This window comes from Erpetoichthys calabaricus, chromosome 18 (genome assembly GCF_900747795.2).
Source record: "Erpetoichthys calabaricus chromosome 18, fErpCal1.3, whole genome shotgun sequence".
NCBI lineage: Eukaryota > Metazoa > Chordata > Cladistia > Polypteriformes > Polypteridae > Erpetoichthys > Erpetoichthys calabaricus.
In genome coordinates, this window is record NC_041411.2 from 57,774,517 (window position 1) to 57,793,700 (window position 19,184).

The 19,184-nt window shown below is 40.1% G+C and overlaps 1 protein-coding gene across 1 annotated transcript in view; it reads left to right on the top strand.

Annotated features, from left to right (window-relative positions):
- The window catches only part of isy1 (ISY1 splicing factor homolog), a 75,812-nt gene that overhangs the window by 11,840 nt on the left and 44,788 nt on the right, over window positions 1-19,184 (top strand). The window contains exons 5-7 of the mRNA XM_028824780.2: window positions 3,016-3,058; window positions 3,142-3,254; window positions 6,725-6,842. Coding sequence (XP_028680613.1) covers window positions 3,016-3,058; window positions 3,142-3,254; window positions 6,725-6,842 — 274 coding nt within the window. The remainder of the gene's footprint in view (window positions 1-3,015; window positions 3,059-3,141; window positions 3,255-6,724; window positions 6,843-19,184) is intronic.

Genomic DNA, 19,184 nt, shown 5'->3' on the forward strand with positions numbered 1-19,184 from the left:
CAAAACCTTCTGTTTGTGGCTGTTATACCAGTGTTTCATATACTATAACCAGATAAATTTGCAGTAAACGTTGGGTACTTCCAGTGTGGAAATTGCATGTTCTTCCCATGTCTACATGGGTTTACTCAGGGTGCTCCAGTTTCCTCTCACAGTCCAACAATATGCAGGCTAGGTGAAGTGGCAATGTGAAATTGGACTTTGTGCATCTGTGTGTGTGTTTGTTTATATCCTGGTCCAGTTCCCTGAGCTGCATCGTTGGACTTGGTACTCCAATCCTAGTGGTCCAGTGAAGGAGATCATTCGCATCCTTGTGGGTAGATGCTGGAGGCTGGGGTCTACAGAAGGGCCCAGTTTGTGAATTCTGACCATAGACGTGTTGCTACTCTGAAGATCCAGCTTTGGTCCAGTAGGTTACACCTACTAGGAAAATGAGGCTGGACCTGACCAGACTCCAAGAGCAGGCTGTTTCTGACAAGTTTGCACGCAGTTTGTGTGAGAAACTGAAGGATTTGGGTGTAACCGCTGATCCTATTGTGATGTGGGAGACCTTGCGTGACAAAACCTTGAAGGTTGCTGAGGGTTGTGTTGGTGTTACCAGTGTTCCCAGAAGGAGGTGTTTCATCTTGCAGGGTACTCTGGAAATCATAGAGAGAAATCACAGTGCATGGCTTGATGGTAACCCTGATCTTTACTGGGAACTACAAGGGCTCTGAAGGCAGATAAGGAGGCATTTGTTAGAGGAATTCTGTGAGCAAGTGACATACCATCTATGGTCTAGTGACCCACATCCTGCTTACAGAGGAACTGAAGCATTACGCACATCTGTCTGTTCCTTAGAGAGTCGCAGTCAGGGAGGCTGATGGAACAGTCCTTACGAATGACATTGCAGTTGTGATCTGCTGGGGCTGGCTACTTTGAGCAGCTGTTTCAAGCTAATCCTCTGGCTAGAACAATTGACATCTCTGGGTCCATGGTTCTTGAGGCTGATCATCCAATTAGCTGTGAACCACCCAATCTCACTGAGGATACACAGGTGGTAAACCAGCTGAGGGTTGGGAAGGATGCAGGGATCTGTGGTATCCAGGGTGAACTTCTCCAGGCTGGTGGTAAGGCTGACCTCCTGGCATTGCAAGCAATCTTTGCTTTCATTTGGGAAACTGACATCATCCCATCTGACTGAAAAGCGGGACTACTTGTCCCTATCTGGAAAGGGAAGGGTGATCACCTGGATTGCTGCAACTACAGGGGGATAACACTGCTTTCTGTGCCACCTAGGGTTGTCTTCAATAGGATCTGTGCTCACTTGCTCACCTACCAGCAACCAGAACAGAAGTCTACCATCGACCACATCCTGACACTAAGGGTTCTCATGGAACGCAAACGCGAATATCAGCAAAGTTTCTTGCAGCCTTTGTTGATTTTCGTAAAGTCTTGATTGATTGAGCTGCCTTGTGGGAAATCTTGAGACCTCGCGGGATCCCCTCAAGGTTGCTGAATATCATGGCTGGCCTTTACACTGGTACTTTGAGTGGAGGCAGACCCTCTGTGTTTTCCCTTGTTCTTGCACCTACTCTGTTCAGTGCTTGCATGGACTGGGTGTTGAGCAAGGTTGTGGGGTCCAGCTGCTGTGGAGTGAAGAAAGATTCACTGATCATGACTTTGCTTACGGTGCTGTGATCTTCATGGAGTCCATGGATGCTCTGATTGGGGCTCTCGAAAGACTGAGCAAGATGTCAAAGTGCCTGGGCTTGTGAGTGTCCTGGATAAAAACCAAGATCCATGCTTTTAATGACCTCTTAGGCACAGCCATCAGCAGTATGTCTGTCTGTGGAGAGAATGTTGACCTTGTCGAGAGGTTTACTTGGCAGTGACATTCATGTCTCTGGTGACTCTTCCTATGAAGTCAGTAGACTGATTTGGAGAGCATTTGGGGTCATGAGGTTGCTGGAAAGGGGTGTGTGGCGCTCCCGATATCTGTGCAAAAGGACGAAGGTACAAGTCTTTAGAGTCCTGGTGCTTTCTGTTTTGCTATATGGTTGTGAGACATGGATGCTATCCAGTGACCTGAGACGAAGACTGGACTCCTTTGGTACTGTGTCTCTTTAGAGAATCCTTGGGTACCACTGGTTTGACTTTGTGTTGAATGAGCAGTTGGTCGTGGATTCCCAAATGAGGTACATTACCTGCATTGTAAAGGAGCGTCCGTTACAGCACTACAGCTGAATGTCGCGATTCCCCTGTGGGTGATCTGGCTTGCAGGATCCTCATTTTTGAGGACCCGAGTGGCTGGACCAGAGCAAGGGAACGCCCATGTAACACCTGGCTTTGGCAGATAGAGGGTCATTCCCGGAGGGTGGGACTGGACTGCGTGTCTGCCTGGGGGGTTGCCAGCCAGGATCCTGAGCTGTTTTGTAGTGTGGAGGGTGTGGCAACGCACTGTGCCAGTGCATGCTCCCCAACCAGACCTGACTTGTCTTTGACAGGTACCGTGACTAGTAATACTTAAAACCTCAGTGATTTAAAGCACACAAAAGGCCATAGCGCAGGAATTCAAAATTAAGCCCAAGAAGTGTAATGCTGCAGTTAACACCTGACTCCAATACTGGGTAATCGTAATTATTTATGTTTGATAATCATAGCAATGGCTACAGCAGCATGAGTTATTTTTGCTAATGTGTTATTTAGAGGTAGTTTAGAAAAGTATGAAATTGTGATTGTTTACTTAATATATAAAGTGTTAATAATGTATGTAATATACAGAAATTAATTACTAAGTGCAATTCTGTATTAGTTTCAAAGTCTGCCTAGTTTTCGAAAACTGTATAACCTCTATAGAGTGGCATTTCCTTCCCTTCTTCTGGTCAACTTTATAATGTGTATCTGAAAAGAAAGGTGCGATAGCATGATTTTTTTTGCTGTCTACTTTGCCTGATAACCTATAATGAGTAATGAGATATAGTTTTGTATTTTGCATGCAGCACATGTTTTTCACTACAAGTTTTTGCCTTTTAACAGATCATCAGTGAAATCTCAAAAAAAGTCGCACAGATTCAGAATGGTAAGTTTACTGTATAATCCATAGAAAACTATACACAAAATAAAACCACAAATTGTAACAAACACATTTGCTTCATTTTGTAGCTGGCTTGGGTGAATTTAAGATCCGTGACCTCAATGATGAAATCAATAAGCTGTTGCGTGAAAAGGGACACTGGGAAGTTCGGATCAAAGAGCTTGGTGGTCCTGATTATGCAGTAAGTTCTTTCAAATATAAAATATGTAGCATATACCTTTTCTTATACATTACATCATAACAGATGCCTATCCTGAAACCTTTGTAAAGAAATACTCAATTTATACAACATTTTCCATGGTAACGTGCATTTACATCTATGGTATAACAGACTCTAGAGATGTGTATTAATGAATTTAGGGCATAGGCAGTTTAAGTGCTTTGTTATAAATACAGCATGGCATAATTTAAGGAACTGGAATACCTTTGGTCAAAAAAAAAAAAAAAAAAAAAACAGAACAGAAAAGACAATATAAGACTGAACACTTCAGTTCTGTACCAATTCTTCCGTTATATAGCCAGTCAATAAAAATGAAATCATTTTATGTAGTGATGCATGAGGCTCTCATCTAATACAAGGGTTATATTTTTAAGCGTCACATATAGTGGAAACACGCATTAGTGAAATGTCCGTAGACAGGCAGTCTCTTACATTGCCCCTAAAGTAATTGCAAACATAGTTTAACCTATACCCATTAATATGTACATTATGTATATACATCAGTTGCTTTACTTGTAGATGTGAATCAGTAGTTTTAAAAACTACAGTATGTGCCCATGTACAGTAATGAAGCAGACTCAGCATCTAGTTTCAGTTCAGTGCACCAGATATAGAACCAGTCATTTTTTTACAAAAGTGACGGCCAGTATACCTCTGTACGTGAGAAGATACGAGTGGTGAGTAAGACGAGCAGGCTATGAAAACAATGAGAATATGCAGAAAAAATATGGAAAATTGTGAATTTAAAATGTAATACAGTAATCCCTCCTCCATCGCGGGGGTTGCGTTCCAGAGCCACCCGCGAAATAAGAAAATCCGCGAAGTAGAAACCATATGTTTATATGGTTATTTTTATATTGTCATGCTTGGGTCACAGATTTGCACAGAAACACAGGAGGTTGTAGAGAGACAGGAATGTTATTCAAACACTGCAAACAAACATTTGTCTCTTTTTCAAAAGTTTAAACTGTGCTCCATGACAAGACAGAGATGACAGTTCTGTCTCACAATTAAAAGAATGCAAACATATCTTCCTCTTCAAAGGAGTGCGTGTCAGGAGCACAGAATGTCACATAGATAGAGAAACAATAGGGCTGTTTGGCTTTTAAGTATGCGAAGCACCGCGGCACAAAGCTGTTGAAGGCGGCAGCTCACACCCCCTCCGTCAGGAGCAGGGAGAGAGAGAGAGAGACAGAGTTTGTTTTTCAGTCAAAAATCAATACGTGCCCTTCGAGCTTTTAAGTATGCGAAGCACCGTGCAGCATGTCGTTTCAGGAAGCAGCTGCACAAAAGATAGCAACGTGAAGATAATCTTTCAGCATTTTTAGACGAGCGTCCGTATCGTCTAGGTGTGCGAACAGCCCCCCTGCTCACACCCCCTACGTCAGGATCAGAGAAAGTCAGTGCAAGAGAGAGATTGAGAAAAGTAAGTTGGGTAGCTTCTCAGCCATCTGCCAATAGCATCCCTTGTATGAAATCAACTGGGCAAACCAACTGAGGAAGCATGTACCAGAAATTAAAAGACCCATTGTCCGCAGAAATCCGCGAACCAGCAAAAAATCTGCGATATATATTTAAATATGCTTACATATAAAATCCGCGATGGAGTGAAGCCGCGAAAGGCGAAGCGCGATATAGCGAGGGATCACTGTAGTAACAATGATATTATGTATCATTCTTTTTATTTTATTTTTTTAATTTTTTTTTTTTTTGAAAAAAGAAAAAAACACCCTCATTTTCAGTCCTGGGAATGATGTATGCATGCAAAGTTTAGCTATTTGAAGCTGCTGGAATTGTTGAGCACATGCATTGCAAATGCTCCATTTTTTCCCATCATTGTGCATATCATCATGAGCAATTCTTTTTCACACGGTTCTACCAATACTAGTATGTATGGGGAAGCCAAATATTGCCCCAATATTACTTCTGTTAATGTTTTGCAGAAAATAGATTACACAAGTATAAATCTATTCATTTTTATCTTAATAATTTGGTAAGATGTTTCCAAGTACTTTTGACTATTCTATACTTGCTTTCATTTCATTGTTATTTACCACTTTTTTTTAATCCTGAATGTTTGAATCCAACTCAAGGTATTTAATGTTTTTTTTTAATTTAACATATAGCCATTCCTGCATTACATGCCTGCAACACATTCCAAAACAATTTGAGATGGTAAAGCATTCACTACTTTGTAATGTTGCCTTTCCTCCTTACAACACTTGAAAGACATTTTGGCACCGAGGATACCAAGTGATAAAGCGTTTCAGGTGTTATTTTCTTCCATTCATCCTGCAAACACGTCTGAAGGTGGACAGCAGTATGGGATAATTGTCAAATTTTTTGTTTCAGAATTCTCCACACATACTCTTTTGGGACAGGTCAGGAGTGCAGGCAGTCTAGTACCCATACCCTCTTCTTCCAGAGCTATGCCTTTGTAATGTGTGCAGAATGTGGTTTTGCATTGTCTTGTTGAAAAATGCATGGACATCCCTGGAAAAGATGCCATCTTGAAGGCTGCATATGTTGCTCTAAAATCTCAATGTACTTTTCTGTGATAATGCTGCCATCACCAAAGTATAAATTACCTTTGCTAAGGGTACTGACACAGCCCCATACCATGACAGACCCTGGCTTTTGAACTTGTTCCTGAGAAGTCTGTATGGTCCTTTTTGTCTTTGGTCTGGCGCACATAGCATCCATTTCTTCCAAAGAAAAAGATGTGGAATACTGATTAGTCTGACCACAATGCACATTTCCACTGTGTGATTGTCCATCCCAGATGCCTCCACTGCCAGATAAGTCAACACAGCTTGTAGACATGGTTAGCATAAGGCTTCTTTTTTTGTACAGTAAAGTTTAGTGGCATTTGTGAATGCAACTCAAGCACTACAAAGCAAAGTCTTCCCTTGCCCATGTGGTTATATCAGCTATTGATGAGTGATGGTTCTTGATGTAGTGCCATCTGAGGGATTAAAGGTCATTGGTGTTCAGTTTAGATTTGCAAGGGTGTCCTTTACAAACTGAAATTCCTTCAGATTCCTTGAATCATTTAATGATGTCATGTACTTTAGAGGGAGAAATATGCACAATCTTTCTTTGAGGAACATTATTTTTGAACATTTCAGTAATTTTCTCACAAATGTATTGACAAACTGGAGATCCTCTGCCCACCTTTGCTACTCAAAGACTCAGCCTTTCATGGATACTGCTTTTGTGCCACATGAAATATCTTAGGTTCCTACTTTCTACAATGAAATAAAAGTCAAACCTTTTTTTAAATAGCTAGTGAAAAGTTTAAATGTTAGTGAAAAGTGAAAAGGCGATTTTATCCTAGCACTTTAGTTTAAGATGAAATTAATGAGCCTGTGTATTAATATTTACACATTATAGAACTTGCACTTTACTATCCCTTCACTCTCCCTTTCTAGAGAATTGGGCCGAAAATGCTGGACCAGGATGGAAAAGAGGTACCAGGAAACAAAGGCTACAAATACTTTGGTGCTGCCAAAGATCTTCAAGGAGTTAGAGAGCTTTTTGAGAAAGAACGTAAGTGAAATAAGTAATATTCAATGACTAGTATATACAGCAACATGCTGACGGAGGTGTCCGAGAGGAGAATGTTGAAAAAGCTCCTCAGTATCATGGACAACCCCTCTCACCCCATGCACACCTCCTTGAGGAGCCATCAGAGCACACACAGCAAAAGACTCATTGCCCCCAAATGCAGAACCAAATGCCACAGGAGATCTTTTCTATCTGTGGCAATAAGGCTTTATAACTCCCCTTCGTTCTGTAGGTGATCTTTTTCAGCCTTTATGGCAGTATGTTAGTCCCATCCTATCATCACAAACGGCTAGCTCATTTTACTTAGGCACAAGTACTAAGTCACTTTTCATAACCTAGACTAATAATCTATATTTAATAATAATCCATTATATTTTTGTATAGTGGCACAATTGTCATATGCTTGTCATATTTGTGTACATTTGCACAACTGTCATATATTTGTATATTTGCACAATTACTATTTTTTTTTTTTCTTTTTAAATCTTCATTGTACTATCTTTATTTCTCTTTTTGCACTGAACATGCCAACGACATAAGAATTTCCCTCGGGATGAATAAAGTTCTTATCTTAATTTTACATTCAAACATAATGTGCGTGTCATTAGGATATGGGGACAATTTTTAAAAATTATTTTAGAGAAATAATCTTATCAAAACATTTTTATGTTACTTAACCTACCGTATATACTCACGTATAAGTCGGATCTTGAAGCCCGAAAAATCAATCATAAAATCAGACCCCATCTTATACGCCCGTTCAAAAATGTAAAAAAAAAAAAAAAATTGTTGCTGCATCTTGCCTCCTCCAATCTCGTATCAGTTTCTCAGATGCATCAAATTTTGTTGCAGCAGCGCAGTTACCAATTTCTCTCGGTACTTCAACATCGTTTGATTTAAAACCAGCTTCATATTTTCTTCTGATCGAATGCTCCATCGTAGATGAGGAATGCAGTTACAATAAAGGTATATAAGGGTGTGAGATACAAAAAACAAATGGGTGTAAATGTTGCTTTGGAATACAGTAGTTGGGGTATTACCTTCACATAGGCACAATAGAGAGAGAGAGAGAGAGTGTGAGAGAGGAGGGGTTAGGAGCACACGCTGATAGAGCGCATTGCTGCACCCACATAGGGAAAAAAATGCAGTGTGCTCCGTGGTTACTTTCTCAGGTGGGCTTTAACCTATCATAATCCCTTGTACCAGTAGCAGAAGTTAATCTTATCAGTAATGCAGTGACTGAGTGCCTCAATATCATCCCCTGGTGGCTTGCACATCATTTCCCTTTTGGAAGCAGTCATTCAGAGCCATTTCCGCCTCTATAATGGAAAAACGTCCTCTGTTTTCATACAACTTCAACTCACTTGTTTAATTGTTGATACTTCTAGCATTTGGCAAACTATTTTTAATGTCCTCACAGGTGGCGCAGTGGTAGTGCTGCTGCTTTGCAGTAACGAGACTGTAGAAGATTGTGAGTTCGCTTCCCGGTTCCTGAGTACTGAGAAAAGCGCTATATAAATGTAATGAATGATTATTATTATTATTAATGTGTTACTGATTTTATTTTTGCAGTTAATTCTGATATTATAGCAATAACAGAAACTGGCTAAATGGCAAGGATGAGAATGAGTACAGTATAATACAAAGATATACACATTTTATGAAAGGATAGACCGAACAGAAGAGGAGTTGGGGTAAAATTTGGCGATGAACCCCATCTTAGTGAGGACATCTGGCTTCGTCTGGAAAGCATTTTAGAAAACAAGGGTCCTTATTTTTGGAGTGTGTTAGAGATAGTGTGTTATTGCTGTGGTTTATAGACCTCCTTAATTAATGATATCTTCATTTCTGAACGTTTCTACACGTTTGTTGTCAATCGAAACCTTTGGTTAATGACTTTTTATCACTATTGGACTCATTTGATTTTATCCAGCATATTAATACGCCAACTCACTCTCTCAGTCACACCCTTGATCACGTTCTTACACGTGATGTTTCAGTTAATAATATTGATTTATGTGATGTTTCTTTTAGTGATCACTTTTCTATAATGATGGATTTGAATATTACTGTTGATGTTCCTACTACTAGTTGTTTTCCATGCTGTTCTCGCTTTTTAAATTCTTCTATTATATCTGATTTTAAAACCATATTCTCTAGTCTTGATGTGTACATGTCCAATATGATGGTATCGATGATTCTGTTTTAGAATTTAATTCTTCTTGTAAAACGGTTTTAGACTCAATTGCTCCGCTCAAGATACGCTGTAATAAGCGAAGACCTGCTCCATGGCTAAATGAAACTACGCTACCGCTACGCCGCGCCTTTCGAACTGCGGAACTACGTTGGAATAAAGATGGACTGATTCTTTCTAAACAGATTTTTAGGACTTCTGTATTCAACTTCCAGGTTGCAGTTAAGAAAGCTAAACGTGATTTCTTCGCTGATTTTAGTATCCCATCATTCTAAGAATTCTAGGGTCTTATTTAATTCAATTAATGCGGCCATTCATCCTCATTCTGTGACGGGATTAAATAGTACTGTTCTTTCATGTGAGCAGTTTCTTTCATTCTTTGTCAGTAAAATTGATACAATCCGCTGTGGTGGTGTTCCAACTGGCTATGAACTTTCTACTGTTAATCATGGCATTGTCTTTGAATCTTTTCATCTTGTCTCACTTTCACAGTTAAAAAGTACTATTAACACCCTTAACACTAGAATTACCAGAGTCTACAAAAAAACTCGTAGATCCGGCCCACCTTAAAACCGTTCTCACCTCTCTTTTGTCTTCTAAATGTGCCGATTAAGACGAGCAGCAAGTAGCCGGCTATTCCATCCCCCACCGTCGCAGAACGTTCACTAAGTTTTCACAGCTCATGCCTTGTTTGATTATCTGGGTGTGACTGAACTGCTGGAGTTTTAGAATGGAAATAATAGATCGTTATTTGGAACACACGCATTTCATGCGTGTTCCGTTTCTACAGTAATCTGTGTAAACACATTGTTAAAACAAACTTTTTCCTATTTTAGTAATAAATGTTACAAAATGTAGGCATAAACTATAGAATGTGTGAAGCCTGAAGTCCAAACATCAAATAAACACTTTCACAAAAGGTTCAAGGATGATACGTGGCTTAACGCTAAGGTTTGCTGTCTTGGAGCACAGCAGCCCTGTCATGCTACAGAGACCCGAGTTCAATTCCCAGCTTTGGAGAAAGTGTTTGTTTTTTTTCCTCCAACGGACATAAAATTTATAAATTGGTATGCACTGTAAATCGTTAAGTTTAAAATGTCGATTGCGGTTATTTCTGTTGATTAATTCATGCTTTTTACTTCGAGTCAGAACAGGAGCTTGTTCAGCTTATTCAGCTTCTGATCTGACTCAAACAGCGCCAGTATAACTTCACACCCGATCTGACGCTGTTCATTTTCAAATAATATTGCATTACTTCGACGATGTTTTCTGATTGGAACTATTCGCGTCATAAAATGATTTCTTCAAAACGTCACATATATTTGTCTTTCTTTTTTTTTTTAAAATATGCGTTGTAGCACGCAGCAACTGGCCACCTGCATGTTCTTGCGCACACTGAATAAGACAGCGCTATATGCAATCATCAGATTCAAATGTTAACAGTTGTATAGCACGGAATGGAAATCAGCAGTTCTTAGCATTGCACCAGGCAAGCTGTCATATCAACCGCCTACTGTAACTTGCTTTCTTCGGTTATAGTCTTGAATAAAAGTGCACTTGTTTAGTTATACTTTTATATCAACATATTCCTGTGCTCAAAAAATACACGTGTAATGCTACGAGAAGTGCATGCAGACACTTCAGTTCGCAAGCATTGGTACGACAATGCAGTCACAAGTACACTGCAGAGCTATAGCGCGTCTTTATGTGAAAACAGCAGTGTCAGATGGGGAGTGTCTGATGATTGCATATAGCGCTGAAGTTACTGCTCTTTACTGTGCTTTCCTCTGCATGTCCTGGAGTACAAAAGAAACAGCATACAGCAACATATGGAGACTGGCAAGATTGTGGGAAAAAAACACGTGGTCGTATGTATCGTGATACACTGAAGAGCTATAGCGTGTTTTATGTGAAAACAGCAGTGTCAGATGGGGGGGTGGTAGGGAAGGATCCTGAATGTGATTGAGACAATGAAAAATGAATTAAAAAAAATAAACAAAGCTAACCTTTACAAATATAAATTACACCGGCTGTTACAGACTGATATCAAATTTATCTTTTTATTCTAAAATAGTAAAAAATAAGAACACTTCTCAAAATGAAATCATGCAAGATCGAACTGGTGACCTTCTGATTCCTAATTAACAACTGATACTATTGTGCCACGGCGGCAGCCATAATAAATGAGTGTCAATGTCGCACACTAAGGCGGCTTTTTTTGGCGGTGGTTTTTTTTTTTTTTTTGGTACCTTTTGTGAAAGTGTTTCTTTGATATTTGGACTTGAGGCTTCATACATTATATAGTTTATGGTAACATTTTGTCATTTGCTACTAGAATATAATAAACTTTTCTGTTTTAAAAATGTGTTTACACCGATTACTGTAGAAATGCAACACACATGAAATGCGTGTGTTCCAAATAACGATTTATTATTTCTCTGCTATCGTGGGCTGCATCACCCGATTTCCCAATTGCCATTTCTGGCTAAAATATTAGAAAGAATTATTTATAATCAATTGGTTGATCACCTTAACTCCAATAATTTATTTGAGATCTACCAATCTGGCTTTAGGCGTTATCATGGTGTTGAGACAGCCCTCCTGAAAGTATTCAGTGACATCTCTATTATTACTGACTCCTTGTTAGTCCTTGTCCTCCTTTACTTGTCCGCTACCTTTGACACTATTGACCATGAGATATTGCTGTTGCGGCTTGAACATCTTGTTGAGCTTAAAGAGACTGCTCTTAACTGGTTCAGGTTATATCTAATTGGTAGACACTTTTCAGTGACTTTAAATTCCTCTTTTTCGTCTACTGCTCCTCTTAAATGTGGTGTTCCTCAGGGATCCATTTTGGGTCCTGTTTTATTCTCTACATACCTTCATCCTATTGGAGCCATTTTTAGGAAATTTAACATTTTTTTTCACTGCTATGCTGGTGATACACAGGTTTATATTCCCATCTACAACTCTGCAATGAATCAACTGCACAACTGTCTTTTTGAACTAAGATCCTGGATGGCTAATTTTCTTGATCTGAATCAAAATAAAATGGAGGTGCTTATAGTGGGTCCATCAGCTAAAGCCCAAATTGGTCTTGGACTTCTCAGCTCTTTCTCTGTCTTTTGCAAACCTCAAGTCCGCAATCTTGGTGTTATTTTTGACAGTTGCCTCTCTTTTGAGAAACCGATTAATTCTATAGTCAAGAGTCGCTTTTTCGAGCTTCATCTTTTAGGTAAGATCAAGCCTTTTTTTCTTTTTTTTTTTTTTTTATCTTTTAGGGATCTTGAGAAAGCTACTCGTGTTTTTATCTTTTCTCACCTTGATTACTGCAACTCGCTGTATTCTGAGATTAGCAAATCCCTGACATGCAGGTTACAGTTGGTCCAGAATGCTGCTGCTCTCTCTCTGGTTGGGGCAAAAAAGTCTGATTCTGTTTCTCCAATATTAGCTTCTTTACACTGGCTGCCTGTCAGTTTTCGAATTGATTTTAAAAGCTTGTTGCTAGTTTTTAAATCTTTACATGGGCTTGCTCCTGCCTATTTATCTGAATTGTGTGCTTTACACCAGTCATCTAGAGTGCTTAGATCTTCTGGTCAGTTGTCCCTCGTACCAAGTGTAAAACTAAGGGGGACAGGGCTTTTGCAGCTGCTGCTCCTCGTCTGTGGAACTCTTTACCTCATTACATAAAGGAGTCGTCTACGATTGATCTGTTCAAAACAAGATTAAAGACTCATTTCTATTTACTTGCTTTCCGTGACCTTCAGTAATACTGTTGGTTTCTTCATTGTGATTATGTAACCTTACTTCTATTTATTTTTTATTTTATTTATGTTAATTTATTTTATTTTTATTTGTTATTTATGTTAATTGTATGCTTTTTTCTTCTTTTATTGTAAAGCACTTTGGCCACAGCATTCCTATGTTGTTTTAAATGTGCTATATAAATAAATTGACATTGACTACACAATGCAGACAGTAATTTCAGTGCACATTTTTGTAGTAATATTTAAAAAGATAAGTTTACAGGGGGATGGTATAGTCTTGGAGGACATTAACTAGCCGAATATTAACGAGAGTAACCTTACAAATAGAGGAGCAACAGAGCAGGAGGTTTTAGACATAAATCAGTGACTTTTTTTTTTTTTTTTTTTTTTACCAGTTTTAAAGCACCAATGCGTTGGGAAGCCTGTCTAGATTTATTATTTTCTCATAATCAGGATAGAATTGATTGTGTAGAGATGATTGAACCACTATATGTGACCATAATACAATTCTCAGTGTTTTGGACAAGTGCAGATGCATAGACTAAAACTTTTAAATCTTTCTTTGGTAAGGAAAAGATTGAGGAGGATAGACTTGGATAAGCTTTTAAGTATGGAGACAGGCAAAGAGCAGTGTAATAGGTTTAAAAACATTTAATGTATAATGCAATACAGGTGCGTATCTAAATTTGGAATTAGTAGGAAATTTTAAAAACACTGCAGTTAATAGAAAGTTGAAAAAGAAGCTGCAAAGGAGAAAACCGCTGTATAAGGTGCATAAGACTAAACTCTAATGTTAATCGTAGCGGTTATGAGAACATGAGGGTAACTGTTAAGGATATTAGGGGAGCTAAAAGGCAGTTAGAGAGGAATACAGCAGATAAGGTGAAATATGACTCAGATTCTTTAAGTATTTTAGCAGTAAAAGTTCAGTTGAGGAGGTGAAGTGCATCAGGAGTACTAAAGGGGGAATAGTGTATGCTCTAGACTCTTTTTTGTGAAGTCTTCACATGTGAGGAAGTAGATAACCTAAAAACTGTAACGGACTACTAAGGATGTACTGAATGATTTAGAAGTTAGAGGGAGAAGTACTGCCTAGATTGACTAGTCTGATCGAAAATCTCCAGGACCAGATAATATTTACACTCAAGTTCTTAATGAGGTTAGTGTGTGCATATGTAAACCCTTGATGCTTATTTTTAGGAAGTCACTGTGCACTGTGGAAATTCTGAAGGACGCGAAAATCTTCAATATTATTCCTTTAAGTAAAAAGGGTGATCAGGCAGATCTAAGCAACTGTAGACCAGTAAGCTTAATGTGCATCACAGGTAACTTCTTCTTCTTTTTCTTCTTCCTTTGGCTGCTCCCATTTAGGGATTGCCATAGTGGATCATCGCTTTCCATATCTTCCTGTCTACTGCATCTTTCTCTGTTACACCCATCATCTGCATGTCCTCCCCTCTCTAGACCATATCTCCACCTCTTCAGGGTCTCCTCAACCTGCTCCCTACTCTCGCTACAGATCACAATGTCATCAGCAAACCTCATAGTTCACAGGGACTCCGGTTTAATCTTGTCTGTCAACCTGTCCATCACCACTGCAAATAGGAAAGGGCTTAGAGCCGATCCCCGATGTAATCCCACCTACATGTTGAATGCATCCGTCACTCCTACTGCAGATCTCACCACTGTCACCCTTCCGTCGTACATATCCTGTACAACTCTTACATACTTCTCTGCCACTCCTGACTTCCTAATACAATAGCACAACTCTTCTTGAAGCACCCTGTCCTATGCTTTCTCTTTGTCCTCAGAGGTGCAATGCAACTCCTTCTGGCCTTCACTATACTTCATCAGCATTGCATTTGTGGTGCTCTTTCCTGGCATGAAACCATACTGCTGCTCACTAATCATCACCTTCTTTCTTAACCTAGCTTCCACTACTCTTTCCCATAACTCCATGCTGTGGCTCATCAATTTTATCCCCCTGTAGTTACTACAGCTCTGCAATCCCCCTTATTGTTACAAATTGGTACCAGTACACTTCTCCACTCCTCAGGTGTCCTCTCACTTTCCAAGATTACATTAAAGAAACTGGTTAAAAGTTCCACTGCCATCTCCCCTAAACATCTCCATGCGTCCACAGGTATAACATCTGGACCAATGGCCTTTCCATTCTACATCCTCTTCATAGCTGTCATTACATCCTCCTTGCTAATCCGTTGCACTTCCTGATTCACTGTCATCCAATCTTCTCTCTCCCTCATTCTCTTCATTCATCAGCCTCTCAAAGTATTCTTTGCATCTGCTCAACACACTCTCCTCGCTTGTGAGCACGTTTCCATCTTTATCCTTTATCACCCTAACCTGCTGCACATCTTTCTCATCTCAGTCCCTCTGTCTAGCCAATCGGTACAAGTCCTTTTCTCACTCCTTAGTGTCCAGCCTCTCATACAGCTCATAATGCCTTTTCTTTAGCCTTTGCCACCTCTCTCTTCAGCTTACACCTTATCTCCTTGTACTCTTGTCTACTTTCTGCATCTTTCTGACTATCCAACTTCTTCTTCGCCAATCTGTTGTGTGGCTGTTACATTGCACCAGCTGGAGGAGACCATTTATTACTATGTGGCTTTGGGGTCTCATCACGTGCTGTTTTGTTTAACAATTAATGGTCATTTTTCCTCTAAAGGGATTAAACCCAGAGCTAAATGAAATATTTCTTGGTGTTGATCAGCGTGTCTGCTCTCAATAAAGTGCTTAATTTTAACTGTGAAGGTGATTATGGAAGTAGAGCGTTGCAATACGCCTTAAGAGATGGGTGTTGTGAGACTTGAAACGTGTCTCAATTGGTGTTTTTTTTTCAGATGTTAGAAGTGCTTACGAAACACCAGGGATGACAAGTCTTGATTTTATTTTGAAGCTAGTTATGCCTCCATTTAAGCGAACCTCAAGTAATTTGTCTGGCTGTTTCATTGCACCAGCAGGCGGAGACCACTTACGGCTATGTGGCTTTGGGGTCTCGTTACATGCTGTACTTCCCCATTCCACCACCAGGTTTCCTTTTCCTCCTTCCTCTGTCCAGATGTCATGCCAAGCACCCTTCTTGCTGTCACCCTTACTACTTCTACTGTATTTGCCCAGCTGTCTGGCTAATCTTCACTGCCACCCAGTGCCTGACTTACCTCCTCCCTGAACTCAACCTTGCATTCTTCCTTTTTCAACCTCCACCATTTGATCCTTGGCTCTGCCCTCGCTCTTCTCCTCCTCCTCTTGATTTCCAACGTCATACTACAGACCACCATCCTATGCTGCCTAACTACACTTTCCCCTGCCACCACTTTGCAGTCTTCAATCTCTTTCAGATTGACCCTCCTGCAAAGGCTAAAATCTACCTGTGTGCATCTTCTTTCACTCTTGCACTTCACCCTATGTTCCTCCCTCTTCATAAAATATGTATTCACCACAGCCATGTCCATCCTTTTTGCAAAATACACTATCATCAGACCTTCTTTATTCATCTCATTGACACCATACCTACCCATCACCTCCTCATCCACTCTGCTTCCTTCACCATCATGTTCATTGAAATCCACTCTAATCACCACTCTGTCCCTTGGGTACACTGTCCATCACTTCATCTACCTCACTCCAGAAATTTGAATCCACCTCCAATCTATCTGGCCTTACTTCCCTTCCATTTAGCCTCTTGCACGCACAGTATATCAAGCTTCCTTCTCTCCATCACGTCAGCAATCTCTCTCCCCTTACTAATCATACTGCCAACGTTTAAAGTTCCTACCCTTGGTTCCACTCTCTTTACCTTCCCACTTCCCGCCTGCCTCTGGACACGTCTTACCCCTCCTCTTCTCCTTCTTTGGCCAACAGTAGCCCAATTTCTGCTAGCACCCTGTTGGCTAACGATACTGGTAGCGGCTGTTGTTAACCTGGGCCTCTACCGATCCGATATGGAAATCTGTATTGTTGTCCACATATTGATCTAGCAAAATTTACACCGGATGCCCTTCCTGACTTAACCCTCCCCATTTATCCGGGCTTGGGACCAGCACGATCAAAGACACTGTTTTTGTATCCCCTGTGCCCTCACAGGTAAATTAATGGAAGGAAGAATTAAGGAAAAGATTAAGCAACAAATGGCAAGAACAGGAGGTTTACTGAACAATCAGCTTGAGTTCAGAAGAGGGATGTCATGTTTTACAAACATGCTGAAATTCTATGAGGAAGCAACAAAAGGTTATATTTAAAGTGGAGTATATGATATTCTTTATCTTGACTTTCAAAAAGCATTTCATAAGGTGCCACATCAGAAGTTGGTCATCAAACCAAAGAGAAGTGGGAGTTCAGGGTGTTTGTACATGGGTGCAGAGTTGGCTCAGACACAGAAATCAGAGGGTTATGGTGTGAGGAACCTTATCAGAATTGTCTGATAAGTGTGGTGTTCCACAGGGGTCAGTGCTCAGGTTATTGCTATATATAATTACTAGCAAAATACCTGCGCTTCGCAGCGGAGAAGTAGTGTGTTAAAGAGGTTATGTAAACATATATATATATATATATATACATCCACATATACATATATATATACATATACAAATTTACACATATATATATATATATATACACGGCATTTGTAGTCTGAATCACAATCTGATTGTATGGGTGGTTACCTACCAGGTAACGCTTACGGTTGGCCAGCAAGTCAGCTAACATCAGCCATGGTGCCTTCAGTTGTGAGAAGCAGATCATAGAATGGTTGAAAATAGTTTACTGTCAAATAATGCAAAGAGTACGCGACACGTGTTTCGCCCTAATTCTTGGCTCATCAGGCATACACACTCACTGCACTCCCTTACGGGTATCGAACCTCGGACGTCCGCGCTAGAGGGGCTTCGCAGCGGTGAAGTATTGCTTTTAAATTTTAATTAAGAAGAAAAGAAAACCTTTTTAAATTGAGGGAAAATATACCAATAACAATTTGTTAAGGATCTGTTTTTTTGTGAAGCTGCCTTTACACAGCCTGTCCGCTGTTTTATAAACGAACGCCATATAAGGCCGTCCTTTCTCCTTGCTTAGCGGTTCTGTATTGTTTTATTGTTCGTTTATTCCAATTGTTATAGTTGTCTTTGTATACCACGTTGTCAGTTCAGCACTCTGGTTGTAATATGACCAAGTCGTGCAAGCTTACTGTTGAGAATGCAACGTATAGTTGTACAGGAGAAAAGCAATCTTGCCAAACTTAATTTAAACTTACGGTTTACACTGTGCTTTGTTTCCGCCTTAGCTGCACTTATGAATATGCTTGTATGCGTCACTCGCTCGCTTCTTATTGTTTCGCTGCCTTCTCAATTGTGTAATGAATGTTTTCTTCAGCGCTCTTTGGGGCTCTTCCTTGTTTTCTACGTACTGTGTTCACAGTCCGTTCACGTGATTACGTGGGAGGTGTGATGACGCGATACGCAACCCCGCCTCCCACAGCCAGCGAGCTGCAGTCCATTACAGTATATGGACAAAAAAGAGGTTCCAGTTATGACCGTTACGCTTTGAATTTCGAAATGAAACCTGCCTAACTTTTGTAAGTAAGCTGTAAGAAATGAGCCTGCCAAATTTCAGCCTTCCACCTACACGGGAAGTTGGAGAATTAGTGATGAGTGAGTGAGTGAGTCAGTGAGGGCTTTGCCTTTTATTAGTATAGATATGTGTGTGTGTGTGTGTGTGTGTGTGTGTGTGTGTGTGTATAATATATATAAAAATATAATAACAAGCTGGCCAAGTTTGCAGATGATCTAGAATCTGTTGAATCACTACAGATTTGGGCGGCAACCAGGCCTGGGAAAATTTTTGGTAGATGAAAATGTTATGTAAGTAAATGTAAGGTATTACACATAAGAAGTAAAAATGTTAGATTTGAATGCACAGTGCAAGATTTGAAAATTTAAAAGTACACATCATGAGAAGGATTTATTAATTGTAGTGGACTCATCAATATCAACTTAAAGATCCATATTACTAAACGAGAATGGTAAACCGGATATGGACGCAGGGACATGGGCCGTGGACGCAAAAGACGTAGTGCGCAGGCGCCACACACAGGCCCCCTCCAAGCAACGGAAAATAAGAAATGAGGCGCCGCGCCCATAGCACACAAAAAAAACGAGTCAGACGCAGGCGCCACACAAACCCATGGCACATGAAACGTGACACACACAAAAAAGAGGATTCAGACCCACGACACACAAAGCCCCCCTCCACTAACAGAAATAAATAATGAGGCAACGCGCCCCTAGCACACAAAAACAAGGAGTCACACGCAAGCGCCACACAAAGCCCATAGCACACGAAACGGGACAG